Here is a 25,294-nt window from a genome sequence, read left to right as displayed (position 1 = left end):
AAGTTTTGCGTGCCCTCGCCAATAGTTTGTTCCCTTGCAATACATTTACCATGGTTTTACTATAGTAACCTTAATATTCATAGTACAACCATAGTAATAATACAAGAAAATAAAAAGTATGGAAATAAAAATCACAATTTTGTGGTTATTGTGGTTTTACTACAAATACCATGGTATTTGTAGTAAAACCATAGTAACCACAAGAATTGACATGGTTAATCTATAGTAAAACCATGGTTACTATATTTTCTTTTTTTACTATATAACTTCTATTTACTTTTTTTCTTTACATGGTTACTATATTTTACTTAATTTTCATTACTACAATATTACTATAGTAAAACCATGGTTTCCTACAAAACAAAAAAACAAAAAAAAACCTTTAACAGCCATGGTTACTACAATATTATTATAGAAAAATTATTTACACCAAAAACTATGGCTGCTACAGTCTACAGTATTACTGTAGTAAAACCATAGTTAAACTTTTGTATAGTAAAACCATAATAAACACAAAATTATTTTACTACTGTTTTTTTATTACCATAGTTTCCCTGTATTATCACTATGGTTTCATTAAGAATATCATGGTTAAAATATGGTTACTGTAATAAAGCCATGGTAAATTAATTGTGAGGGAATGCAAAACTTAAAAATTCCAGCCCTGTCCTCTAAGGGGTTCCATAGTAATAGAGGGAAGTGTTTTAACCTAAAAAAAAAAAGGCGGGGGGATAAAGAGGGATAAAGGCGACAGTTCGGCAGAGAGAGAGCTACAGGCAGCTGCCCTGTATGCATTTGGGTTGTATGTCTTTTGCTTTAAGTTAATTATTAAATTATTATTTATGTTGTCAAGCCTCCTCCATTCCCTGTTACCCTGTTACACGATGGTCACCATGGTACATATTTGCAAGGGTTGTCTTGTTCTTTCTTTTTTTTTTTTTTTTTTTGACACATTCAGTTGAACTTCTTGTGAAGATCTGGAAGCAACCTCTGGAAGCTAAATACTTTTCCAAGGAATCACTCCTCTCTGTACAAACAGAAAATCACACGGTCTGGCTGAGCTAAAACTGAATAAGCTAAACACTTCCTGATCTTCCAAATAAACACATAGAATTTTATGCAGAGTTCTGAGAACTTACGCTTCAGATATTGACAAATGTGGAAACCATATGACAGGTCCTTTCAAATGTTTTGCACATGTATTCAACATTGTATGTGAATTGAACCATTGTGCAAGCGCTCGGCTGAATAGAGAACCATTCAAACAATATACAGTATATGATATTTTTTGAAAATTGCTCAATAAGAAAACATCAATGGAGTTTCATATCAAAATTACTTTAATGGTAGCAATAAATATGTTCAAGGCACCCTCACCATTATTAGAAAATAACATCTACATAAGATTGATTAGATTGCAAACATGAGCAATGTTGCCTTGCCTTGAAGACAACAACCTTGAATATGTCGTAATTCTTGAGAGCTGCATCAACATGAATGTAGTCCATATATGAACTTCCATTCAAACAACCATAAGCATTTGGGCTTTTCTCAAATTGTTTCCTCAAAAATGTTTTGTTAACTTCTGGAATGTTGGTGAAGGTTTTTCGACAGAAAGGTAAGGGCTTGAATTGGCTGTGAATCGATACAGTGTCTTTAAGCAAGTCAGTCCACTCAGGGCCGTCTTGGTTAGGCATCAGAGCAGCTATTTTCTATGTAGGTTATTGGCATACAAGTACAGCTCCATTCTACTTGAATGTGGAAAGACCAACATTTCCAAACCAAGATTGCGTTCAATAGCATATTTAAAATCATCAATAAAATCTGACAACAATGGTATCATACATCTTTAACTCAAATCATGCTAAAAAAACTGTATATTTCAGGCTGTCCAGTTAATGCATATGCTTGTTTGAGAATAAGCACTCTATCAAAAAGGCGATTTGCTCATTTAACTGATTGGCCGGACTTCCATTCCATTCTTCATATTGAGAATTACGATTTCTCTCATCCATTTTTCTACTAGTGGTCCGTGTCCTCCTCCTCATAATGTCTCTGAAAGGTATCTATGTAGCATTCCTGTGTTATTCAAAATACCAAACAATACTCCAAACAATAACATTTTATTTGGATATACTTAATGATTAGAAAGAGGATTCTATGTACAATTTGCTTTATGAAAAACATTATCGATAAAAAAGTGACATATGTCAGAGCAATTTGAGCAAGCACTTTGTTAAAGCACCAAATTGAACGATCTTGTTCCAATGCACCAGATGCCCATCATAAATGGGCCAGCATTCAAACAGAGTATGTGAGTCGCACTTTAGCACAACATAATTTGCCAAAAATGAATTTATCAGATTTGGACGAACATATTCCAGCACCATATGTGTGCAATGAACAGCAGAATCAATGAAGAATACAGTGTATTGGCCGAGCTTGCCTTTGGTCCTGTTGAGTGATCACTGTAGGAACTGTAGCGTGGTGCCACCCTATTCCCTTTGTTGCATTGCACCATTGGTGTCTGAAAAGATGTAGGCCTTTTTGCAGGTCGATCTGGGCTGGATCCATCCGTTGGCCTTTCCCCGATGAACAACAGGGGGCGCCCCCTGTGATCTGTCTCCATCTTAAACAACTCGTACTCTTTGTGCGGAAGTCGAATCCCAAGCCCATCACAACCGTCCGTCCAGGTTATGTCTTGCTCAGCACCCACTTTCCACCCGCCAACCTGCCCACAACTTCCATTTTGCAACAAATTCAATTCCCCTAACAATGCTCGATCAAATACTACCACCTTTGCCTGCGTCACCTTGAAGACTAGCTCAGTGGCGCCATGCACTTTAACGGACTGTCCTGCTTTGGCATAATGCCCTGATGCCAACACTGTAAAACTGGGCTGACGGCACATTGGGTCAGAGTAATGCTGGTAAGTGCCCTCCCAAGTGTGTTGGTCCTCATTGAAGACAAAAAGGCGCGTAAGGAAGAGAATAGCCGGACGGGTCTCGCAGCGTTGACTCAACCATCGGCCTTTGAGGTCTAGAGGAATGGACCGGGATGAAGGGAGAATGGGTGGATGCTGTTCAGAGGCGCGATATACCAGGGCGCATACTGGGCATGGGTGGATGTGGTGCTGAGAAAGGAAAGATTTTATTAGTTTTATAATAATTTTGGTAATAATATGTTAATATAAAATCATGTGATAATATTTAAATATAGCATACTAAGAATATTGAAATCTGCCCATACTTTGAAAATATAAAATATGCATTTTTGTAATTAATGTTTAAACAGAGCTTAGATCAGTTTGGACCTAATGATAATAGATATTCTGTTCCTGGCACAAGATAGTAAAGCCGGTGAGGCCGGAAACATATTCTACACAAATACGAGAATGCAAATGCTTAGGAATTTCCGAAACTTGCCAGAACGGAAATTCATAACAAAATGCTGCCACAAAGGGTGCTATAGTGAGCATTAGTGTCTTTTTTTAACATTTTGTTTCTTGCCATTTTTTATTTATTTTTTTTAACCCAGGGCCAGCGCTAGCGGGAAATTACCTAGGGCCTTCGTATTAGGGTGGGGGCCTTGCGATGTACAGACGGCTAAAATGCTCAGGGAAGACAGTGAAAAAGCTTGCAATATTAACCCCCCCCCCCCCCCCCACACACACACACACACACACACAAGCACTTTGCCCCACTCTCTGCGCTCTTCAAACTTTACGCTAGTACGCAAACGCAAACCCGAGCAATTGGCCAACACATTGTCAACGCACGTCCTGGTTGAACATACATAACTCAAGGCGTGTGCAGGCGGGGGTGTGATCGAGTGCCGATCTGTGGAGAGTGAAGTCCGGGAAGGCTGAGTGGTTAAGGATTTACACCTGTGCTAACACCTGTTTGTATTCCCAGTGAGCTGTGACATGGAGATAAAAAGGGAGGAGAGGCAGAGGGAGAGAGAGCTGAGCTTCCAGCATGTGTGTGAACCAAAGAGTATTCTGCTGAAAAGCAAACATTGAGTGTGTAGAAAAACTGAAAAGTATCAAAATTAAGACTGTATTTGGAACGAGACAATTCATCTCCCACTTCCTCATTCCGAGAACAAAATGGATTTGTTACAAGGTGGTAACTCAAGGGGGTGATATAGTTAAATTCTTAAACTGAATGTTATTATTATACTGGTAAGTTGCTATAAATATATTGACTTTACCTTACTTTTTTATCCCCTTTTCTCCCAAATTTGGCATGCCCAATTCCCAATGCGCTCTAATTCCTCATGGTGGCACAGTGACTCGCCTCGATCCGAGTGGCAGAGGACAAATATCAGTTGCCTCTGCTTCTGAGGCAGTCAGCCCGTGCATCTTATCATGTGACTTGCAGAGCACGTTACCGCGGTGACCTAACACATGTGGAGGCTCATGCTATTCACCGCGGCATCCACGCACAACTCACCACATGCCCCACCGGGAGCAAAAACCACCTTATAGCGACCACGAGTAAAGTTACACACGTGACACTACCCACCCTAGCAACCGGGCCAATTGGTTGCTTTAGAAGCCTGGCTGAAGTCACTCAGCACATCCTGGATTCCAGGGGTGGTATTCAGCATCTTTGCTTGCTGAGCTACCCAGGCCCCCATTTAGGAAGTTTTTTAAAGCAAGGAATACTCTAGATTGGACATTCCTCACCAATGCATTCTGCAGGGGCTCCTGGTAGCCTGTCGGTCTATGATGCAACCTTTCATTCCAGTCTGTGTGCACATCCCCTAAGAAGAGCTCCTGTGCTGGCCTGCTATGAGGATGGTGGTGGGTCTCCACCCTCAGCAACTCCAGTTCCATCATGGAGAACCCAAGAGCACCCAGACAGTCTTTCTCTGCTTTGGCATTGAAGAGTTCATAAAAGCGATGAAGCACAAGGTGTCCACCAGTCTTAAGCCCCAGACAGTAGGAGGGCAGGCTGGTAGCAAGGTTATGGATGGCCTTCTGACTGTGAATAACCATCCCTACTTTATGGAGGTGGTGCTCTGCTTCTGTTGCCCCACGGGTAATCCACGAGGCCTGGCGTAGCCGCAATTTACCCCTGATCACCAGGGAGTAGGCAGGGATGTGGCACTTACTGTCAGAATAGTAGTGTTGGAGAGCTCTGAAGAGATGGGTGGGGCTTTGGTAAAACGTGTAGGATCGAGTGAGGAATTCTGGACCGGGTCGTACCTCACACCTGAAATAAAAAAAAAGAATCCATGTAGAAAACTAGATTTTTGTGCCTGTTTTATCATCCGCCAGGTGGAAATCAGTATTCTTATCTCTTAGATACAAGGCACAGGATTTGAGGCATCATTCCTGCCAGAAAAAACAGCTTGAACCAGCCTACGTAAGATATGATTATTGCTTGGTTAAGCTTGTCTAGCTGGTCTCGAAGCTTGACCAGCTGACAAATGCCCAAAACCTCTCTAAAACCATCAAAAAGGACCAAGGATTAAACTGGTTTATTCAGCAGGGAATCGTTTCCGTATTACAAACCTGTTTAATTATAAATCTCTTACCTGCTTGACACCCAGTGGCCCTCCAGCTTGGGTGGTATTGTGACTGTGATTCTTTCTTCATTCTGTAGATGGCATAGCTGAGCCTGGCAATGTGGCTTCCAAAGCAGCCTCATACTGAGGTTGGTGTGGGGTGTGAGGGGGGCGGTAGGCACCTCCCACAGCTTACTACCCCTCACACACAACACTGAGGAGAGGCAGAGAGAAATAATCAAATGGATATTAATGCAGACATTACACTGGGTGGGAAGGTTTGATTTATATCTGCTTGACACAAGGTTGAGGTTGTTGGTGTCCTCCTTTACTAGTATTACATCAGGTTGTCCTAAAACATATGGAAATTATTTGATATCAGACACTGAGTGGTTTGGGCTCTGACAAGGACCCCATCTTCCTAAGGGGCTTAATTGTTTGTTTTCTTTCCATTGTTGTGAACATGGTAATGTGCTTGCCCATCCAAAACTTGCTGCCACAATGATATAGTGTTCTGGGTGCTCCCAGGGTGTTAATATGTGGTTGCTAGGGTGTTCTTAGTGATAACAGTGTCATTGCCATGAAGTTGCCTCGGTGTGTGGTTGTACGTGCATTGCTGTGTGGCTGCTAGGGTGTTCTGGGTGGTTACAAGGGCATTGCTATGTGGTTTCTATGGTGTTCTTAGTGATTACAAAGATATTGCCATGAGGTTGCCAAGGTGTTATGGAGTGGTTGTTAGTGCATTGCTATGTTGTTACTATGGTGTTCTGGGTGGGTACAAGGGTATCACTATGTGGTTGCTAGGGTGTTCTTAGGGGTTACAAGGGCATTACTATGTGATTGCCAAGGTGAGTGGTTGTAAGAGCATTGCTATGTGGTTGCTAGTGTGTTCAGAATGGTTGCAATGGCATTGCTATGTGGTTACAAGGGTGTTCAGAATAGTTGTAAGTGCATTGCTATGTGGTTGCTAGGGTTTCAGGGTGGTTACAAGGGCATTGCTATGTGGCAGGAGTGGTGGTGGCGTAGTGGAATAAAGCACTGAACTGGTAAGCAGAAGGATGTTGGTTCGATCCCCACAGCCACCACCCTTGTGTCCTTGAGCAAGGCACATAACTCCAGGTTGCTCCAGGGGGATTGTCCCTGTAATAAGGGCACTGTAAGTCACTTTGGATAAAAGCGTCTGCCAAATGCATAAATGTAAATGGTTGCCAAGGTAAGTGGTTGTTAGTGCATTGCTATGTGGTTGCTACGATGTTCTGGGTGGTTACAAGGGCATCACTATGTGGTTGCTAGTGTGTTCTTAGGGGTTACAAGGGCATTGCTATGTGGTTGCCAAGGTGAGTGGTTGTTAATTCATTGCTATGTGGTTGCTTGGGTGTTCCGAGTGGTTACAAGGGCATTTCTATGTGGTTGTCAAGGTGAGTGGTTTTAAGTTCATTGCTATGTGGTTGCTACGGTGTTCTGGGTGGTTACAAGGGCATCGCCATGTGGTTGCTAGGGTGTTCTTGTCCTTGTAACCCTTAAGAACACCCTAGCAACCACATATCAAGTCAAGTCATTTTTATTTGTATAGCGCTTTTCACAACACACATCATTTCAAAGCAGCATTACAGAAAATCGTTTTAACAGACAATGAAACTGTAATATCTATAAAGTCTTAGAGTCATCATTGTGTAATTTGATTAAATATGATTGTAAATTGAGTATACAAATAAATTATTAAATAATTAAATAATTGTATTTAGAACCCCAGTGAGCAAGCCGAAGGCAACTGTGGCAAGGAACACAAAACTCCATAAGGTATTGGTTTATGGAGAAAAATAACTTTGGGAGAAACCAGGCTCACTGTGGGGGCCTGTTCCCCTCTGGCTAAACAGCATGAATATAATGCCAATATTATTTATTTATATGCAGTGCAAGTCATGGTTTAAAATTTGTAAACTAAGTAAGTGTTTAAACAAAGATTTTGTATGAACTGTAAGATTAATGACTAATGTCTTTGAAGTCCATCCTGGATTAACTGCAGAAGTTCACATAGATGCATTGTCCTTTGTTAGTTGGCTGATGAAGGCTTTTGTTGGCAGTTAATTGATAGTCTATGTATTCCATTTCAAGAGTGTAGTCCATCAATAGACAAAGGTGATGCAGACAGAGATCAATGAGGTGCATCGCAGTTTAACCGGCAGGTCATTTTGGTGAGGTTTGGTGGGGTCCATCCTAAATTCAAGTTCAGGCAGTGGCATATGAAGTATCCAATGTTTTACAGTTGCAGTTGGCATCAGTTCATCCTCTGAAGTCCATCGTAAAAGACCGGAGTAATGTCTGGCTAGCACTGGCTGTAGTTTGTCGTCATCACTCAGCAACACGTAGCAGTGGAGTCCGAAACCAAGCAGGAACTGTAACCTCGGAATATGAATCCCGGGGTTGAGACAGGCGAACAAATAGAATAATATTAGTGTAGATGCCATTCAATTTATTGCAGAGTTATAGATTATTAGAAATGTTTCTGAGAAATGTTTCTGGTTCCGGCAGACCTAACTAAAGCAGCCTAATTGTGGGTTGATGGATAAATTAGGTGTATGCCTGGCTAAATGGATGAGTCTTTAGTCTAGACTTAAACTGAGTGAGTGTGTCTGTGTCCCAAACAGTTTTAGGGAGACTATTCCATATTTAGGAGCCAAACAGGAAAAGGTTTTCCCTCTTTTTGTGGATTTTGATATTCTAGGAACTATTAACAGGCCAGAATTTTGTGATCGTAATGAACGTGATGGAATATAGCGTGACATCAGCGATATCAATGCCCTTGTAACCACCCAGAACACCCTAGCAACCACATAGCAATGCACTAAGAACCACTTACCTTAGTTACCACATAGCAATGCCCTTGTAACCCCTAAGAACACCCTAGCAACCACATAGTGATGCCCTTGTAACCACACTGAACACCCAAGCAACCACATAGCAATGCATTAACAACCACTCACCTTGGCAACCACATAGCAATGCCCTTGTAACCACCCTGAACACCCTAGCAACCACATAGCAATGCACTTACAACCACTCACCTTGGCAACCACATAGAAATGCCCTTGTAACCCCTTAATAACATCCTAGCAACCACATAGCGATGCCCTTGTAACCACCCTGAGCATCCTAGCAACCACATAGCAATGCATTAACAACCACTCACCTTGGCAATCACATAGCAATGCCCTTGTAACCCCTAAGAACACCCTAGCAACCACATAGTGATACCCTTGTACGCACCAGAACACCATAGCAACAACATAGCATTGCACTAACAACCACTCCATAACACCTTGGCAACCACATAGCAATGCCCTTGTAACCAGTGTTGGGGGTAATGCATTATAAGTAATGTGCGTTACGTAACCAGATTACTTTTTAGAATAACAAGTAAAGTAACACAATATTTTTTATTTTAGACCATAATATCTGTTACTTTTTAAATAAAGTAATGCGCTGCTTTTGTACACCTCTACTCTCCCTGTATTGCGAGAAATTAGGAGTAAAAGTGTGCAAACTTCAGGAAGGAAACGTAGTGCATGATTGGCATTGTAGTTCTATAGAGTGTGAGGCCAGAGACTATTTACCAGAGACAAATCACTTCTATTTAAATGAATGGGAGAAATTGGAATGCCAAACCAAGAAGCTCTAGCACCCAACAGTCAATGGATGTAGAAAGGAAGTCCCGCCTTGCAGGTAAAAGAGCCAATCACCTTTTAGATACAGACATCGCCTGTCAATCAACTCGCTAACGCGCATGCATGTTTTGTGTTTTAAATTAATATGAGGTCAAGATTCGGTGTGATACATAGTTGATTCATGTGTTAATACACACTGCATTAAAAAATCAGTAAACGCGTTTAGGCAGAGGGATTATAAAACTAGTCTTCCACTGGACATGACATGATACACAGGGTGAAATACTTGCTCATATCACTGACTTATGCAGCCAAACTGCTCCGTGTTACAGCTCACTGTAACTGGGATAATGGGATGAGAAAAGACTCTGGATCAGTCGCTCTGTGCAACGTTCTACATCGATTGTGTACACAGAGAAAATATTCTACATTTTTGTTTTATAAAAAACAAGTAGTTTGATTCATGAAACAAACCCTTTTTATTACATTTTGGTAGCATTAAAAATGATTCCATTCAAGTTGTATCAAAATGCACCTTTGAATTTGTGGGGTCTGTACGCACCGTGGATCAACTTGAAACAAGCGTACACTGAGTGAAAAATATTTATTTGTTCATCAGACTTATTCCTTGAACATGTTAGACTGGCATTCCCCACTGAATTTTATCCTGACTTCTTAAGAACATCTCAAGTTGTCACTAGCATTGTCGATGGGCACCACATATGATGACATATATGATGCAGGTTTAAGTGTTGGACTTTGTTGCTTTAGGTAAGACGATGGTTATTCTTCATTATTCATATTGGCTGCCATGTTGATGGAAAAACAAATAATGCATATTCATGTTATTGATTCTTTATTATAAATATGACGTGAAGATGTTGTTTTGACATGAGTGTTGTACAGTAGCTGGCATGACGTAATGTCTCTCGTATGCAACGCATGGCTTATTTGTATGGAATACATAGCATTGCAGAAGAGAAAGTGGTTGTGAGAAAAAAGTAAAGCAAAAGTAACGCAAAAGTAAAGTAACGCTTTCCATAAAAAAATAACTTTAAGTTACTTTTTTAAGGAGTAACGCAATATTCTAACGAGTTACTTTTAAAAGTAACGTTACACAATACTGATCCCAGCTGCTGAGTTACCTGATGCAGGCTTTATGGATCGTCCTCAGGTGTGAGCGGTTCTCAGCTCAGGCAAATTGGAGGATTTATTTTGTGAAATAAGGTTTGTGTCAATTTTTGTATCTATTAAAATATTACCGTACACTAGAAAATGCAAAGATACTGTTCCATAATCGGAAATAGGGAGGGGCGATACCACTTATTTTCTTTTAGATCCGATACCAATAATTTCAAGTCCAATATCATCGATATCAATACCGATACTGATACTTCTATTAAATTTTTATTTTTTTTAATTTTTATTTTATTTTTGCGATTTCTTGGGATTTAATGGGTAATTAAAAATATTAATTTTAGTTATAATTGAAGTAATTATTATTACTATTATTTTTTTTTTACATTTGTGAGCTTAAACAGAACATTATTAGACTTCTGTTTTGTTTACCCTTACAAAAATTAACCATGGTTTCACTACAGTAACTATAGTTTAAAAATAGTATTTGGTTAAACCATAGTTACTACACAATTAACCATAGTTACTACTACAATATTACTGTAGTAAAACCATGGTTTCAGCCCTGAGAATTAATTTGCAGGAAGTATTAAAGTGGATGTCTGGGGTTATGCTTGAGGTGAGCTTAAATGGATGCTCAAAAACATTAATGTAACTATTAATGGATAAAAAAGACATTTTGATACATTCAGTATCGTTTTTAAATATTTCTTGTTGCTTTGTACTTCATCAGTGAGGCAAACGCTTTATTGAAAAATCACAAACTGGAGCAAAGCTCGACCTGTTATTGCACAGACACTTATATAGGAGTGGTGGTGGTGTAGTGGACTAAAGCACTGAACTGGTAAGCAGAAGGTTGCTGGTTCAATCCCCACCGCCACCACCACCATTGTGTCCTTGAGCAAGACACTTAACTCCAGTTTGCTCCAGGGGGATTGTCCCTGTAATAAGGGCACTGTAAGTCGTTTTGGATAAAAGCATCTGCCAAATGCATAAATGAAAATGTATATTTATTAACCATGCTTCCTGTATTCTGAATATGAGAAATTGCTAATCTTTGGGTTATATATTTCTTTAACATTTCTTCTTTTTTTTAAGTTTGTGTTTTTTTTATTTTTTTTCATACATAAATTATCAACATCAAATTCAAGTTGAAAATGAGCAAGGCACTCAATCTCCAATACAAGATTATTTTATTAGGCAACAAAACATTAAAAAGCCAACGCGTATTGGTAGACTAGCTGCCTTCATCAGGGCATGACAACAAACACACACCAATATCTTTTTTAAGTGATACTCAATTGGCAGTGGCCAATGAGCTTCAATCATTGATCAGTTATTCACAAAGGGGAGTTTATTCACATCCACACAATATAATCTAAAGACAAAATACCACCCAAAAAAGTCAACAACAGCATGATATATATGCTAAACTATGTGGTTGCTAGGGTGTTCTTAGGGGTTACAAGGGCATTGCTATGTTACTGCCAATGTGAATGGTTGTTAGTGCATTGCTATATGGTTGCTAGGGTGTTCCTAGGGGTTACAAGGGCATTGCAATGTTACTGCCAAGGTGAGTGGTTGTTAGTGCATTGCTATGTGGTTGCTAGGGTGTTCTGTGTGGTTACAAGGACATCACTGTTTGGTTGCTAGGGTGTTCTTGGGGGTTACAAGGGCATTGCTATGTGTCTGCTTTGGTGTTCTTAGTGGTTACAAGGGCATTGCTATGTTACTGCCAATGTGAGTGGTTGTTAGTGCATTGCTATGTGGTTGCTAGGGTGTTCTGTGTGGTTACAAGGGCATCACTGTGTGGTTGCTAGGGTGTTCTTGGTGGTTACAAGGGCATTGCTAGGTGGTTGCCAAGGTGAGTGGTTGTAAGCACATTGCTATGTGGTTTCTAGGGTGTTCTTGGTGATTACAAGGGTATTGCTAGGTGGTTGCCAAGGTTAGTGGTTATAAGTGCATTGCTATGTCGTTGCTAGGGTGTTCATGGTGGTTACAAGGGCATTGCTAGGTGGTTGCCAAGGTGAGTGGTTGTAAGCACATTGCTATGTGGTTTCTAGGGTGTTCTTGGTTATTACAAGGGTATTACTAGGTGGTTGCCAAAGTGAGTGGTTATAAGTGCATTGCTATGTCGTTGCTAGGGTGTTCAGGGTGGTTACAAGGGAATTGCTATGTGGTTGCCAAGGTGAGTGGTTGTAAGTGCATTGCTATGTGGTTTCTAAGGTGTTCTTGGTGGTTACAAGGGCATTGCTATGTGTTTGCCAATGTGAGTAGTTGTTAGTGCATTGCTATGTGGTTGCTAGGGTTTTCAGGTTGGTTACAAGTGAATTGCTATGTGGTTGCAAAGGAGATTGGTTGTAAGTGCATTGCTATGTGGTTTCTTGGGTGTTCTGTTTGATTACAAGGGCATCGCTATGTGGTTGCAAGGGTGTTCTTGGTGGTTACAAGGGCATTGCTAGGTGGTTGCCAAGGTGAGTGGTTGTAAGTGCATTGCTATGTGGTTTCTATGGTGTTCAGTTTGGTTTCAACTGCATCGCTATGTGGTTGCTAGGGTGTTCTTGGTGGTTACAACGGCATTGCTAGGTAGTTGCTAGATTGTTCTGGGTGCTTGCCACGGTGGTCTGAGAGGTTGTTTGGAACCCACCCCCATTTCCAGATTTATGGTTAGAATCCCCTTTCAATGCAGGTCTACAGGATTTTTTCACCTGTTTTACTGTCCGCCAAGTCAACATTTTGAAAAACACTTATCGCACACTTTCCTCAACAATCCACATGATTTGAGGTATCATTAATGTCCGGATGGGGGATTTTGAAAAGTGAAATTAAGAAGTTTAGAGTATTAAAATGGTGTTTAAATGGTTTCTTTAAAAGTTTCCTACAATTCAGAGTGTAAATGCTTTTAGTTAAAACATTGCCTCAAAAGGTTTGCAGGTCATAAGTTCTGAGCCTGTCCAAATGAACCGATTATATGAGTTGTTGTTGCTTGTAAAAGTTGCCAATACAATTAAATCCGAAAAGCTTCATTGAAATAATTCCAGAAGTTCTATATTTGCAATAATGCCCCTGATCTCTTTTCATGACTCTGCTGCCATATTTCCGAATAAATTAAGCCTGTTAAAACCCCAACACACTTCAAAAAGCTCCAGTTCCTCTGTGCACCACCAGCAATAAAAAGAAAAAAGAAAAACTCCAAGAGAAGCATTTTCACTTCATGTTCTTTTACGATCCATAAACAGGATTTTGCTGAACTGGAAGTGGTTGAGGGATTTTGCATTTCTGTAATTTTCCATGTAATGAAACATGATGAGGTCGATTAGAGCCAAATATAGATCTGAATCCTGCTCAGACCACTTTTTGTGTTAAAAAGTGGAGGCCAGAAATTTTGCATGGCATGTCGCTTCAATCAAACACCATCTTCAAGGGTATGGGAAGGAATATGTGGTGCTGGCCAATGAAAACAACCATTTTTGACACTTTTTAATTCAGACAGAAAAGCAAACATGGTTCCAGCGTGCAAGGAGTGAGATTTGTCAACATGGCACTGGGTATCGTTGTTTGACTAGTAAATCTCTTTCCCGTACGCCTCACCACAGAGCTGTCCTTGAGGTACAAGTATGTTTTAGATACATGGTATAACCTGTTGAGGAGAAAGTGAGAAGAATGTGGACTTTGCTCAGAGGTTACTCTTTCATAGCTCATATCTCAGTTATGTTTCAGTTGAGTATCAACTTATCTCAGATATTTCTACTAAAATAGACACAAACAGACAATTGTTAACATACTGTACATTAAGTGTATTAAACTTTAAAATAAATCTGGATAGTACAGCTCAGATTATTTGGTCTCAGAGGAATTTGATGAGAAATCTTTATGTTAATATTGATTGGAGACCTTGGTATCTTAGCAAGTCTGAGTACAGTTTGAGACATTAAAATCTCTTCTGAAACTCTAGACGAGACACGTGAGATTATTAGGGTCTTTTTCTCTAAGGGCCTTATTTTTAGTTATGCGCCTAATGTCAAATAATAAATTTTTACAACTGAGCAAGGTGAAAAACACGTCCAGGTTACATTTCACCCCAAAATCAAAAGAAAAAAATAGATATTCTATTTTGCAAAAAGAAAATAAAGCATTTTTAATCACTATTCAGATTTTTAGCATTATTATACATTTTTGAGGTGAAATATGACTTGTGGATTCATAATATTTTCACTGGTCATACTTTATATTAGGTGTCTTTAACTATTATGTACTAATATTAAAATCCATACAATACAATGTACTTATTTTGTAATTACAGACATTTTGTTCTTCAAAATTCTCACAAGATTTACCTTTGCTGCTACTGAGGTTGAGCAATGGGTAGGTTTAGCGGTAGGGTTAGGGTTTAGATTAAGGTTAGGCTTTACAGTAAGGTTAGGGGTTAGGTTTAGGGTTAGGGGTAAGGTTAAAAGTGTAACAACAGATGTAATTAAATGTAGGTACTTTAACCCTATAACGCAGCCTGTATCAAATTTGATACGCTATTTTATGAAGCCTGTGCATCATTAACATAATCAACATTTTGCCAAATATCCTGTTGTCTGTAATGTACTAAATGTCTGCTGCCACCTAGTGGACATCTTTGGCCATTTCTTGTTGGAAAAATATTTTTAAAAATTTTCCAAAAATGTCCGCTTTTGTATTGCATTCACTCGTTTTTATTTTATGTGAAATCTGTGCTGATTTTAATAAAGTAAAAGTGATAGTAATGATTATATTGTTTCTGATATTTTAAAATGAGTATTTGCTGAATATAAGCAACTTGTGCTTGGTTAAAATTTTGTATATTATTTTATTGAAAAATCCTGTTGAAATCCATGTATCAAATGTGATACAACAGGCTTTTGAGGTATATCTCTCAATTACCGTTACATTCCATTCACCACAAAAACTAAAATAAAATAAAAATCACAGTGCTTTGAAAAGTCTGACATACTTTTTATAGGACATATTTAAAGTGTGAATTAATATTTCGGTGTGCTTTCATATATGCAGCCTGCTCTGTCATTATAAAGATCTCATTATTTTACATTACAAGCTATTATGATGTCATCTTACCATCCTGAGACCCAGCGAAAAGTTTTGCAATTTCCCTTTTTTAAATGTCAATATAGTGTTTGGAGCATAAAATACATATGATAAAAACAATTATTGAAAAAAGAATATTTTATTCATATAGTATTTGATGTGCTGAATTGATCTGTGGTACATTTAAATCCATATTTATAGACCAAGGAGAGGAAGTTGTCATGGCCAAACTCTCAAACATTTAGTATCTCTGAGGGAGTCCTCTGATAATACCCCAAGATTTACCACTGTAGCATGTATGGGCTAAGAAAAACTTAAATAACAAATGGCCTACACAAAAATGAATTGCTGGGCCTCAGGAGGATAATGAACTTTAATGTGTCAAATATGATACATAAAAACTTTTATGGTACTAAAACATTTTAATGCCAAATTATCAATTAATAATTGTCAAATTTTCTGACAGTTTTTTCATATGTCAGGTTTTACAGGGTTAAATCTTAGTACAATGCAACAACACGTATGTACATAATAAGAACATTGTAGCAAATGCTTAAGTACATAGTAGTTAAAGGTACCTAATGTAAAATATGTTCATTTTATTAGTTTATTGGTAACACTTTACAATAATGTTCCTTTAGTTAATGCATAAGTTATAATGAACATACAATTAACAATATATTTTGTATAGCATTTATTAATCATTGTCAGTGTTAGTTAATAAAAATTAATTGTTTAATGTTAGTTCATGTTAGTTCATAGTGCATTAAATGATGTTAACATTTACAACTTTTGATTTTAAAAATGTATTAGTATATGTTGAAATTAACATTAACCAAGATTAATACATTCTGTAAAAGTGTTCATTGTTAGTTCATGTTAACAAATGGAACTTTATTGTAAAGTGTTTCCAGTTTCTTAATCAGTTGAATGGAACATCAAATAAAATAAATCTTGCTCTCAGATAAGCAGAAGAAAACAGACAGAAAAGAAACTTTTATTCCCATTTGTTATTAACTCTATCCCTAAAATTACTCTGATTGCATAATAACAAAGCATTTATTGAGCATGTCAGGCTGAATCTCTTGTTGTTTGTTCTCTAAATGAGGGAATCATTTCCTTATGTTGTTTTGGGAGAGGTCCAGGCTCTGATGTGTACATTAATCTGATCTAAAACAGAAAAATTGCTCACAATCACAATAATGTGAAGTTAGATAGAGTTGGCATGTGCTTTTTATCCTCTTGTTGATGTGTCACGCTTGTTTTGATGCTTAATCATGGCCTTTAATCAAGCTGAACTTCTGTATGTTTTTAATTTCATGCCGGCCTGTTTTTCATCAGCGTCGGTGTAATTTGAAAAACCGTCATTATTTAAAATAGGAGTGATGTAGTTGTTTCGTATTGCATTACACGTTAATAGTGCAGGCACATTTTCCGTAAGATTTATTTATTTATTTATTTTTACACTTTCTTCTTTCTTTCTAATTTTTCTTTTATTTCTTTCAGTGGCACATAAGGCAAGGCCTGTGTGCTCCAAACAAAGTGACAGTACATCATATTAACCAGCAGAGAGCGCTGTGGTAGAATGTGTGTGGTCTTTCTGCTCACAGGCAAATTCCCTTTAGTGTAGCGCCAAAGTAAGCTACCTGTCCTAATATTTCAGCCATTCAACACCCACACACAAACACACACTGGAGACATTGATTTATGGACGAGGAGAGGTTATTAAAAGGACCTATGACTGGTTTCATTTATTTGTCATTTCAAATCTGGCCACTTCTCTCTCTCTTTCTTGCACCTTATCATTCCTGTGGAGTGGCCAAAAATAAAGTATACACTTCCTGATACTGTTGCTTTCTCTATTTCCTTTCCTTTATGTATTTCCTCCGCCATAACAATTTAGAAAGTCTCGTTAATAAATTTTTCACACTCTCACTTAATTTAGTTTGTCTGCTAACAATGTCCAACAGTGTATATGCATTACAGGAGATTTCTGTCATTTGAAATTTGAAATTCCCACCACATTGTCATTTCCACCACATCTCAAATCCTGCATTGTGTGTTTTTTATTTATTTATTATTATTCTGTGGTGGAAATGACAGTGATGAACGAACATTTTTAACGTTTTTAAAATAAAATGGCAGATTCCTACGTTAACTAATTTCATAGCTAACATTTTATGTATCCTAAATACACATAGTTAAGTAATATTTTCACTTTTTGCGTTTTTGAAAAAATTACATCTTGATTGGGAATGACGGCCAATAAAAATATTCTGCTCACAAGTTATATTTACTTCAATTTTTCTTTATTTCCTTTAAACATCACTTCTCATATGTATTCATCTTAAAGGGATAGTTCAACGAAAAATGAAAATTCTCTTCTCATTTTATTTGACTTTCTGCTGAACACAAACAAAGATTTTTAAAAGAATATCTCAGCTCTGTAGGTCCAAACAATGCAAATTAATGGTGGTCAGAACTTTGAAGGTCCAAAAAGCACTTAAAGGCAGCATAAAAGTAATCCATACGACTCCAGTTGTTAAATCTATATCTTCAGAAGCTATATGATAGGTGTGGGTGAGAAACAGATCAATATTTAAGTTATTTTTAAATATAAATCTCCACTTTCACTTCCACATTCTTCTTCTTTTGTTTTTGGCAATTTGTATTCTTCTTGCATATCGCCACCTACTGGGCAGGAAGAAGAATTTATAGTAAAAAAGGACTTACATATTCATCTGTTTCACACCCACACCTATCATATCACATCTGAAGATATGGATTAAACCACTGAAGACATATGGATTACTTTTATGCTGCATTTATGTGCTTTTTTTTTTTTTTAGTTCAGGCCACCATTCACTTGCTTTGTATGGAGCTACAGAGCTGAAATATTCTTCTAAAAATCTTTGTGTTCTGCAGAAGAAAGAAATGTATACACATCTGATATGGCATGAGAGTGAGTAAATGATGAGAGAATTTTTATTTTCAGGTGAACTATCTCTTTAAGCATGCTCTTCACTGACACTTGTTGCCTTGGTAAACAAGGACACTAACTTTAAAATATATATATTATTAGGGTCAAAATTGTTTGGTCTGGGGGAAATTATGCCACTAAAGTCATAATTTTTAAAAATTGGTAGAAATCATTCTGACACAAAAAATACTGAAATGATTTATATTTGTTACACTAATTGTTTAGATTATATTAGTTTTAAACACGTAAAAAAATATTTGTTTTTAAAATGGATTTTAAATGTTAAAAGAGTTAAATCTGTACATGAAAGGCATTTACAGAGTACCAAAAAATAAATGAATGAAATGGCCCTTATCAGTGTTGAACTATCTTTGTGCCGCCTGCTTCTCTCCCACCCACCCCTGCTTTGATAACTGCTCCCCAATGGGGAAAAATCCCATTTACACCTCATTTACTTTGGATAGAGCTCAGATTCCTTGCTTCCTCCCTCTCTTTCTCCCTCTGTCACCCTCTTTGTGTTTGATAAAGTACAGTTACAGAAAAGGTAATTTTCTTTTCGTATAACGAGACTAGGATCTACATGTGTGTGCATGCATTCAGTGCATACAGCTATGGATGTATGCATATGTCTGTTTTATGAAAAGGGTACAAGAATATGTGCCTGTGTGTTTAGGATTAAAGTATGTGTGCATATGAGTTGGGGCAGTGCAATATGAATCAGGTGCAGGGAAGTTCAGGGGTCATGTATGAGACTGCGGGTGTGTGTTTGTGTGTGTGTCTGTGTTTTTCATAAATCCTTCTCATCGCTCAGCTTCCTTATACTTCTGCAGTATTGTTATCTTTTCATGAAAGTTTAAGCTACTTAATCCAACAGCTCTGTTTATTTAGATATGGGATTAGCGGTTACCCGTAGGGTAACTCTGTCTTTGGTTAACTCAACATCACTATGATAGCCAACACAACTCTTGGAGTTAACCTAACCAATTCTTAGAGTTCTATTAGGATCGCATTAACCCAACATCTTACTAACCAGACCTTAAATAACTAAGTTAAAAGCGACATGATCACACGGGATATCGACATGTTGCTTCCAAAAGTTTATGTACCCTGAAATCGAACCCATTCTGATGATTTACTGACAAGCGGCATCCCTCATCTGACATTTTGCATCAATGCAACTGTGATCACATTTCCCTGTAGTGCTATTTCGAGGACACAGGTTCTGGTCCAGTTGAAACCAGGAAGTAATCGCGTTCACATAAAGAATGTTTAGCTTGATTCGAAGATTGCATTTTCGCTCTAAAATAAATTGGTTACTCCACTGACAGCTAGGTTTAGAGTTGTGGTTTGGGTTAGGGGGTAGGGTTGATAAAATATTCTTTCCTGTTGACTGTATTACATCATTTACAACTAAAAAAAACAACTTGCTTTTCGTGCCACTCTGTGGACATTTCAACCGGAGACTGGGGCTCACATGTGCCCATACGCTCAACAACACTTCCAGCTTCGGCCACTGGGGGCAGTGGTTTGAATTTCGGTAAGCACAGTTTTATTTCAGCAGCAAAACTTTCAACTTACTGTTTCCGAATTGATGGTGAGATCAGTCTGAAATACCACCCTACATTTTTTGTCTTGTTGAATAACATGTTTCACTCAGAAATACATCACATTACAAAAGTAAAATGAGTTACGAACAATGTTTCATGTTGACTTTATCTTACACAGCTCTTGCTTTGGTCTGCCCAGCAAAACTTTTGGTGTAGTTATCTTAACAGTTAACAATTATGTTAAATCAACATAAATTTAGCATCGATATATATCCCCTTACATTTTAAAGCCAAACATGATAATAAAAAATAAAAAAATATTTACAATTTTCAGCACCGTTCAATAATATTACAAGCCTTATTTCGAAGACTTGCTCTGACATATGTATTGGGCGGATTTGGAAACTCTTTTTCAAGCACTTTTTCAATGTGTCATTGTACAGGTGGTTCTGTACATCAAAAACATTGCATGTACAGTGGCAAGAAAATGTATGTGTACCCTTTGGAATTACCTGGATTTTTTGTATAAATTTGTCTTAAAATCTGGTTTGATCATCATCCAAGTTACAATAATGAACAAACGCAATCTGTTTTAATTAATAACACTCAAATTTTTGTATTGTTGTTGTCCATGTTGAATACATCATTCAAACATTCACAGTGTAGGTTGGAAAAAGTATGTGAACCCCTAGGCTAATGATGTCACCAAAAGCAAATTAGAGTCAGGAGTTGGCAAACCTGGCATCCAGTTAATGAAACGAGGTTGGAGGTGTGGGTTAGAGCTACTTTGACTTATAAAAATCACTGAAACATTTTGAGTTTGCTATTCACAATAAGCGTCTGCTGACGTGGAGCATGCCTCGCAAAAAAGATTTCAGAAGACCTAAGAATTGTTGCTTTACATAAAGCTGGGAAAGGGTTACAAAGTCATCTTGAAGAGCTTAGAAATTCATCTGTCCACAGTTAGACAAACTGTCTATAAATGGAGACGATATACTACTGTGGCTACTCTCCGTAGAAGTGGCCGTCCAGTTAAGATGATTCAAAGTGCACACCGCAAAATGCTCAGTGAGGTAAAAAAGAACACTTGAATGAAACCTAAAGACTTGAAAGAATCATTTGAACTGGATACCATCTCTGTTCATGAGCTAAATCCAAGAATTCACTTACTTTTACCACAGAACTGTGAATGTTTAATGGGATGTGTTTAATAAAAACATGAACGTTTGTGTGTCTGTCTATACTTGTCACATTTTATGACCAATTAATGCAGAAAACCAGCTAATTCCAAAGGGTTCACATACTTTCTCTTGAAACTGTATATGGAGTTATAGAAAATTCTGCAGTTTTTTTACCAGACTTTGAAAACGTTAGTCTACCATAGATACAAAATTCAAACCTGCTGCCAAACACATACCACATCAGTTAACATGACAGTCAGTTAGTAGATGGTCTGATATTTCACTTCTAAAGTTGATTGATGGTTTTGAAGTGTTGTGCATCGGTTTGTCTGTCTGGGCCTCTTTTTATCTCTAAATGCCTGACAGCCTTTCCCTCATCCTTGCAGCTTATGAATAATAATGATGCTTTCATTCAACAGCAGACAAATCGCAAACCATGACACACACTCGCATAAAAATATGGTGGAATGGAATTGAGAGGAGGTACAGACATAATCGTGCAGTTGCTTGGCTCCGTAACTGACGGTGGAGGAAGAGTTATGGTGGAGAATCCGTGTTAATACTGGAATACCTTAGTGCTTTTTATCATTGTTGAGACATACTTTCTTGTAAAACCACCTTCTGTTGAATAGTTTTCCCTTTTAAATCAAAGGAGACAAGGTGTTGCAGCCAACAACAATACAGCAGCACATTTAGTATCTGATTTGTCAGATTATTGAAGCATATGGGCATTATATTGTTCACATTCTCAGATATAGTGTATTTTCAGCTATGATGAAAGAACTGCATGTTTCTGGGAGACCACAAGTGAATGCTTCTGCTTTGCCTCTTTTATACAAAATGTAACATTAACATGAATTTCAGAATTTTTTGAGTATTTGTTATGTCCCCCATTTTCGAGCTGGCATGGACTCTACAAGTTTATGTTAAAGTTAAATCTTAAGATCTATGTTATCCCAGCTTGATTTGTGAATGTTCCAAAGAGCACTCTGTGTACTTTAATGGAAGCATGGAAATCTGACTTTATTTACAGGTTTAAATTCAATTTTGAATCCCAGATTTTCAATGTGGTCTCAGACTTTTGGACCCCACTGTAAATGCACACACTCACTAACCCCCAGGGTCATGGGTAACTGCCATCAATCACCGGGGGTGGATGTAATTGCGCCAGTCTTTTTCTCTGTCTTTCTGTGGGCGGCCTGATAGTGAGAACAGAAGCCTATTGCTTTCTTCATCAGCCTAACCATCCTGACTGAAAGGAAGGAAGAAAAAAGCAAGGCCATTGAAGAAAAACAGGCACTAAATGGAATAGTAACAGAAGGGGTCATTAACGGCGCTGGCCTGTTACTTTAATCATTATTTTAATGGTGGCATTAGTTACAGGGCTGTGATCTGCTTTCACAGGAAACAATGGGCTTCTCTACACCCCTGCTAACTTTAAAAGAGCTTGGAACAAAAACTGGGGTCCACGGCCCATGGTGGAGTCTGACAGGTGAAAAGAGCAGAACACAGAGAAAGGTGAGAATAAGATCACAGAGTCAAGCCAAATGATCTGTATCCATGGTAAGGCATTTATATTAAGACCGCTTCCAACTTTAGGGAGCTCTGTAGACTCACTTGAAGTTTTTACAGCCATTTGCAAAGAAAGCATTCACTTTTATGCAATTGCCAGATACTTTTATCCAAAGGAACTTACTGTATACTTCAGTTTGCAAAAATGGAGTTATAGTAATGTTTATTCTATGAGATTTGGTTGCATAGAGATGAGTTTTAAATCAACAAAATCAACCTCCCTACCCTAAACCTTAAACCTAAACCCAACCGATAGTGTCATAAAAGCAAATGTGAGATGGAAAATGTGATAGCTGAAGCAACCACCTAATTTTGTAGGGCTTCTGTGACACTTTCAGTTCACGTGTCGACATGCTCTTCAGGACTTGTACCCCGATCATTTGCATCGCAAGTGCAATGCTCTATCAGTTGAGCTACTGCAGAAATTGATCACATTTAAATTAAGCTTGTAAATGTAGTTGGTTGTGTAATGCAAACATTAAAATGTATCGCTTTAAAGTCATGCCCTGTGGTAAAAGTGTTGTTATGTTATAAGATAGCATTTTGTGATGAACAGGGTTAAAAGTAAAAGTTTATGAACTGATAATCTGCCATTGAAATCATGATTTGTGTGATAGGGAATAAAAGTCATTGTTGTTGTAGCGCCTCAGGTATTCATTTCACCAGGAAACTGCTGTGAAACGTACAACAAGCCAGGTAAAAAATCATTTTGCAAAAATATAGGTATAGTAACGTGATTCTTTGAGACCAGGTTGCTTTATTCTCTGGTTCTTTTGAAAACCTTCTGCCTACTGGTGCTTTAAAGAATCAGTACACTAATCTGATGAATTTAGAATGTAACAACAAGAACCTTTTTAATCTCAAACTCAACACAGTGAAAATGGTTCTCGATGTTAAGAGTATACTTTGCTGAACATAAAGTGCAGCAAAGAACCATTGTGGAACATTTATTTGACTGGTATGTATGTTTAAACATATAGTGCATGTAAAAAATGCTAAATCAACAATAACAAATCTCCTACATCTACATTAGCTCAACAAGGGTATAAGTAAAAATTCAAAAAATCAAAACTTGAAAAATGCAGAACATACTCTTCTAAGTTTCCACCATAAACATTAAGTTCTTGCATGTTTTGCTTTTAAAGACAATCTTGAAGAACATCTTTCTAGGTGGATTTTGTTTAAGGTGTGTGTGTGTGTGTGTGTGTGTGTGTGTATATATATATATATATATATATATATACACACACACACACACACATACATATATAGTGTGTGTGTGTTATTTTTGTTGCACTCTAGTCTATCTTGAATACTGTTATTCTGATGCAATTGAAACTTTGTAATGCAGCATTTTTTGTACTACTGTCTCCTTAATATAATCACTTATCAAGTATTATTCCTCTTTTGTAGGTCGCTTTGGATAAAAGCATCTGCCAAATGAATAAATGTAAATGTAAAAAATGTAAATGTAAGAAAATGCTCAGACTTGTACTCATAATGAGTGTGGTTTGCTTGGCAGCTCTCATATTTCAGTTTATCTTTAACACAGTAATCAGTGCGATATTTCAGCATATAAGAGTCTCATAATTCATTTTTGAGAATTCTTTGTGGTTGTCCTATATGCCATTAGATTTCAGATTGGAACATTTATTTTTAAGAGTGAACTTCAAAGATGATGTATCAGACATATACAATCAGATAATCTCAAGCACATTCATGATGTTTGAGCTCACAAAAAAAAAATTATTGGTCTTTCAAATGCTGTTCTGAAATGGATAAAACTAGGCCCTGAGGAACAATGTAAGGCAGAAAGACGGTAAAAGAGAATGAGTTAACAGTACTAACCTTGCGCAAGAAATACTATCCAAATTCTCTCCAACAGGTGAATAGGTCTCCCCCCAGCCATGACCAGTCCTTACACTTTACAAAATCGCTTAAATGTACTATATCTAGGATTAAAAAAAGAACAAATTGGGGGGAAAAATCGTTCCAATCCTGGATGATCACGTCAGTGGGATCATGTCACATAAGATATTACCAGTTATGCAGATAAATTTAATCCACTTTCAGTGTGTTTACTCTCAAGTGTAATCTTTATACGTGAAGTTTCCCATTCATGGTAACCAGCCTTTCGACGGTTAACTTGAAAGTCTCTCCCTCGTTGATTCTGTGCCCTCACCTCTCTCTGGTGATGTTATTCCTGTGTGGAGCTTGTTCACTGTCTGTCTTTGGGTTACTCAGTTGAGAGGAGGTAGATAGCAGAGTGAGAGTATGTGAGAAGGAGGGAGGGATAAACCAGGGTTAGAGAGGAGGAGGGAGCTTGTAACCTCCCAGTGTTAACCCTCTGGGGAGCATTCAGGGCAAGGTGCAAAAGGGCACAATCAAAGCCAGAGGCTTGAGAAACCTGACCACAACATTAGATAAAACATAAATGTGTTAATCTTTTGCACCCAAGCATACATACAGTTTGAAAGATACAAAGCAGAAAGTTTGTAATGCTTTCCCTATCTTTTATTCCCTTTACCTCACGTATATATACAGTATATGCTAAAAAGCCATGGCAGTTTGCCATTCAAGAATAAAGATTTTTTTTGGTGTTAGTATGTTCTTACTTCGATATAA

At 37.8% G+C, this 25,294-nt stretch overlaps 1 protein-coding gene across 1 annotated transcript; it reads right to left on the bottom strand.

The window, feature by feature from the left end:
* Positions 1-1,323: 1,323 nt before the first annotated feature.
* On the bottom strand, positions 1,324-24,919 carry apcdd1l (adenomatosis polyposis coli down-regulated 1-like). The gene is made up of 4 exons (XM_051706470.1): positions 24,518-24,919; positions 5,545-5,728; positions 4,691-5,219; positions 1,324-3,133 (listed from the first exon to the last, which is right to left on the bottom strand). Exons 1-4 carry the CDS (start codon positions 24,576-24,578, stop codon positions 2,360-2,362), a joined length of 1,548 nt encoding a protein of 515 aa, XP_051562430.1. The 5' UTR covers positions 24,579-24,919; the 3' UTR covers positions 1,324-2,359.
* Between the last annotated feature and the right edge of the window lie 375 nt (positions 24,920-25,294).

The sequence above is a fragment of the Myxocyprinus asiaticus genome, chromosome 9 (assembly GCF_019703515.2).
Source record: "Myxocyprinus asiaticus isolate MX2 ecotype Aquarium Trade chromosome 9, UBuf_Myxa_2, whole genome shotgun sequence".
NCBI lineage: Eukaryota > Metazoa > Chordata > Actinopteri > Cypriniformes > Catostomidae > Myxocyprinus > Myxocyprinus asiaticus.
Note: the sequence above shows the minus strand (reverse complement) of the source record. Positions and strands in the feature narration are given on the sequence as shown.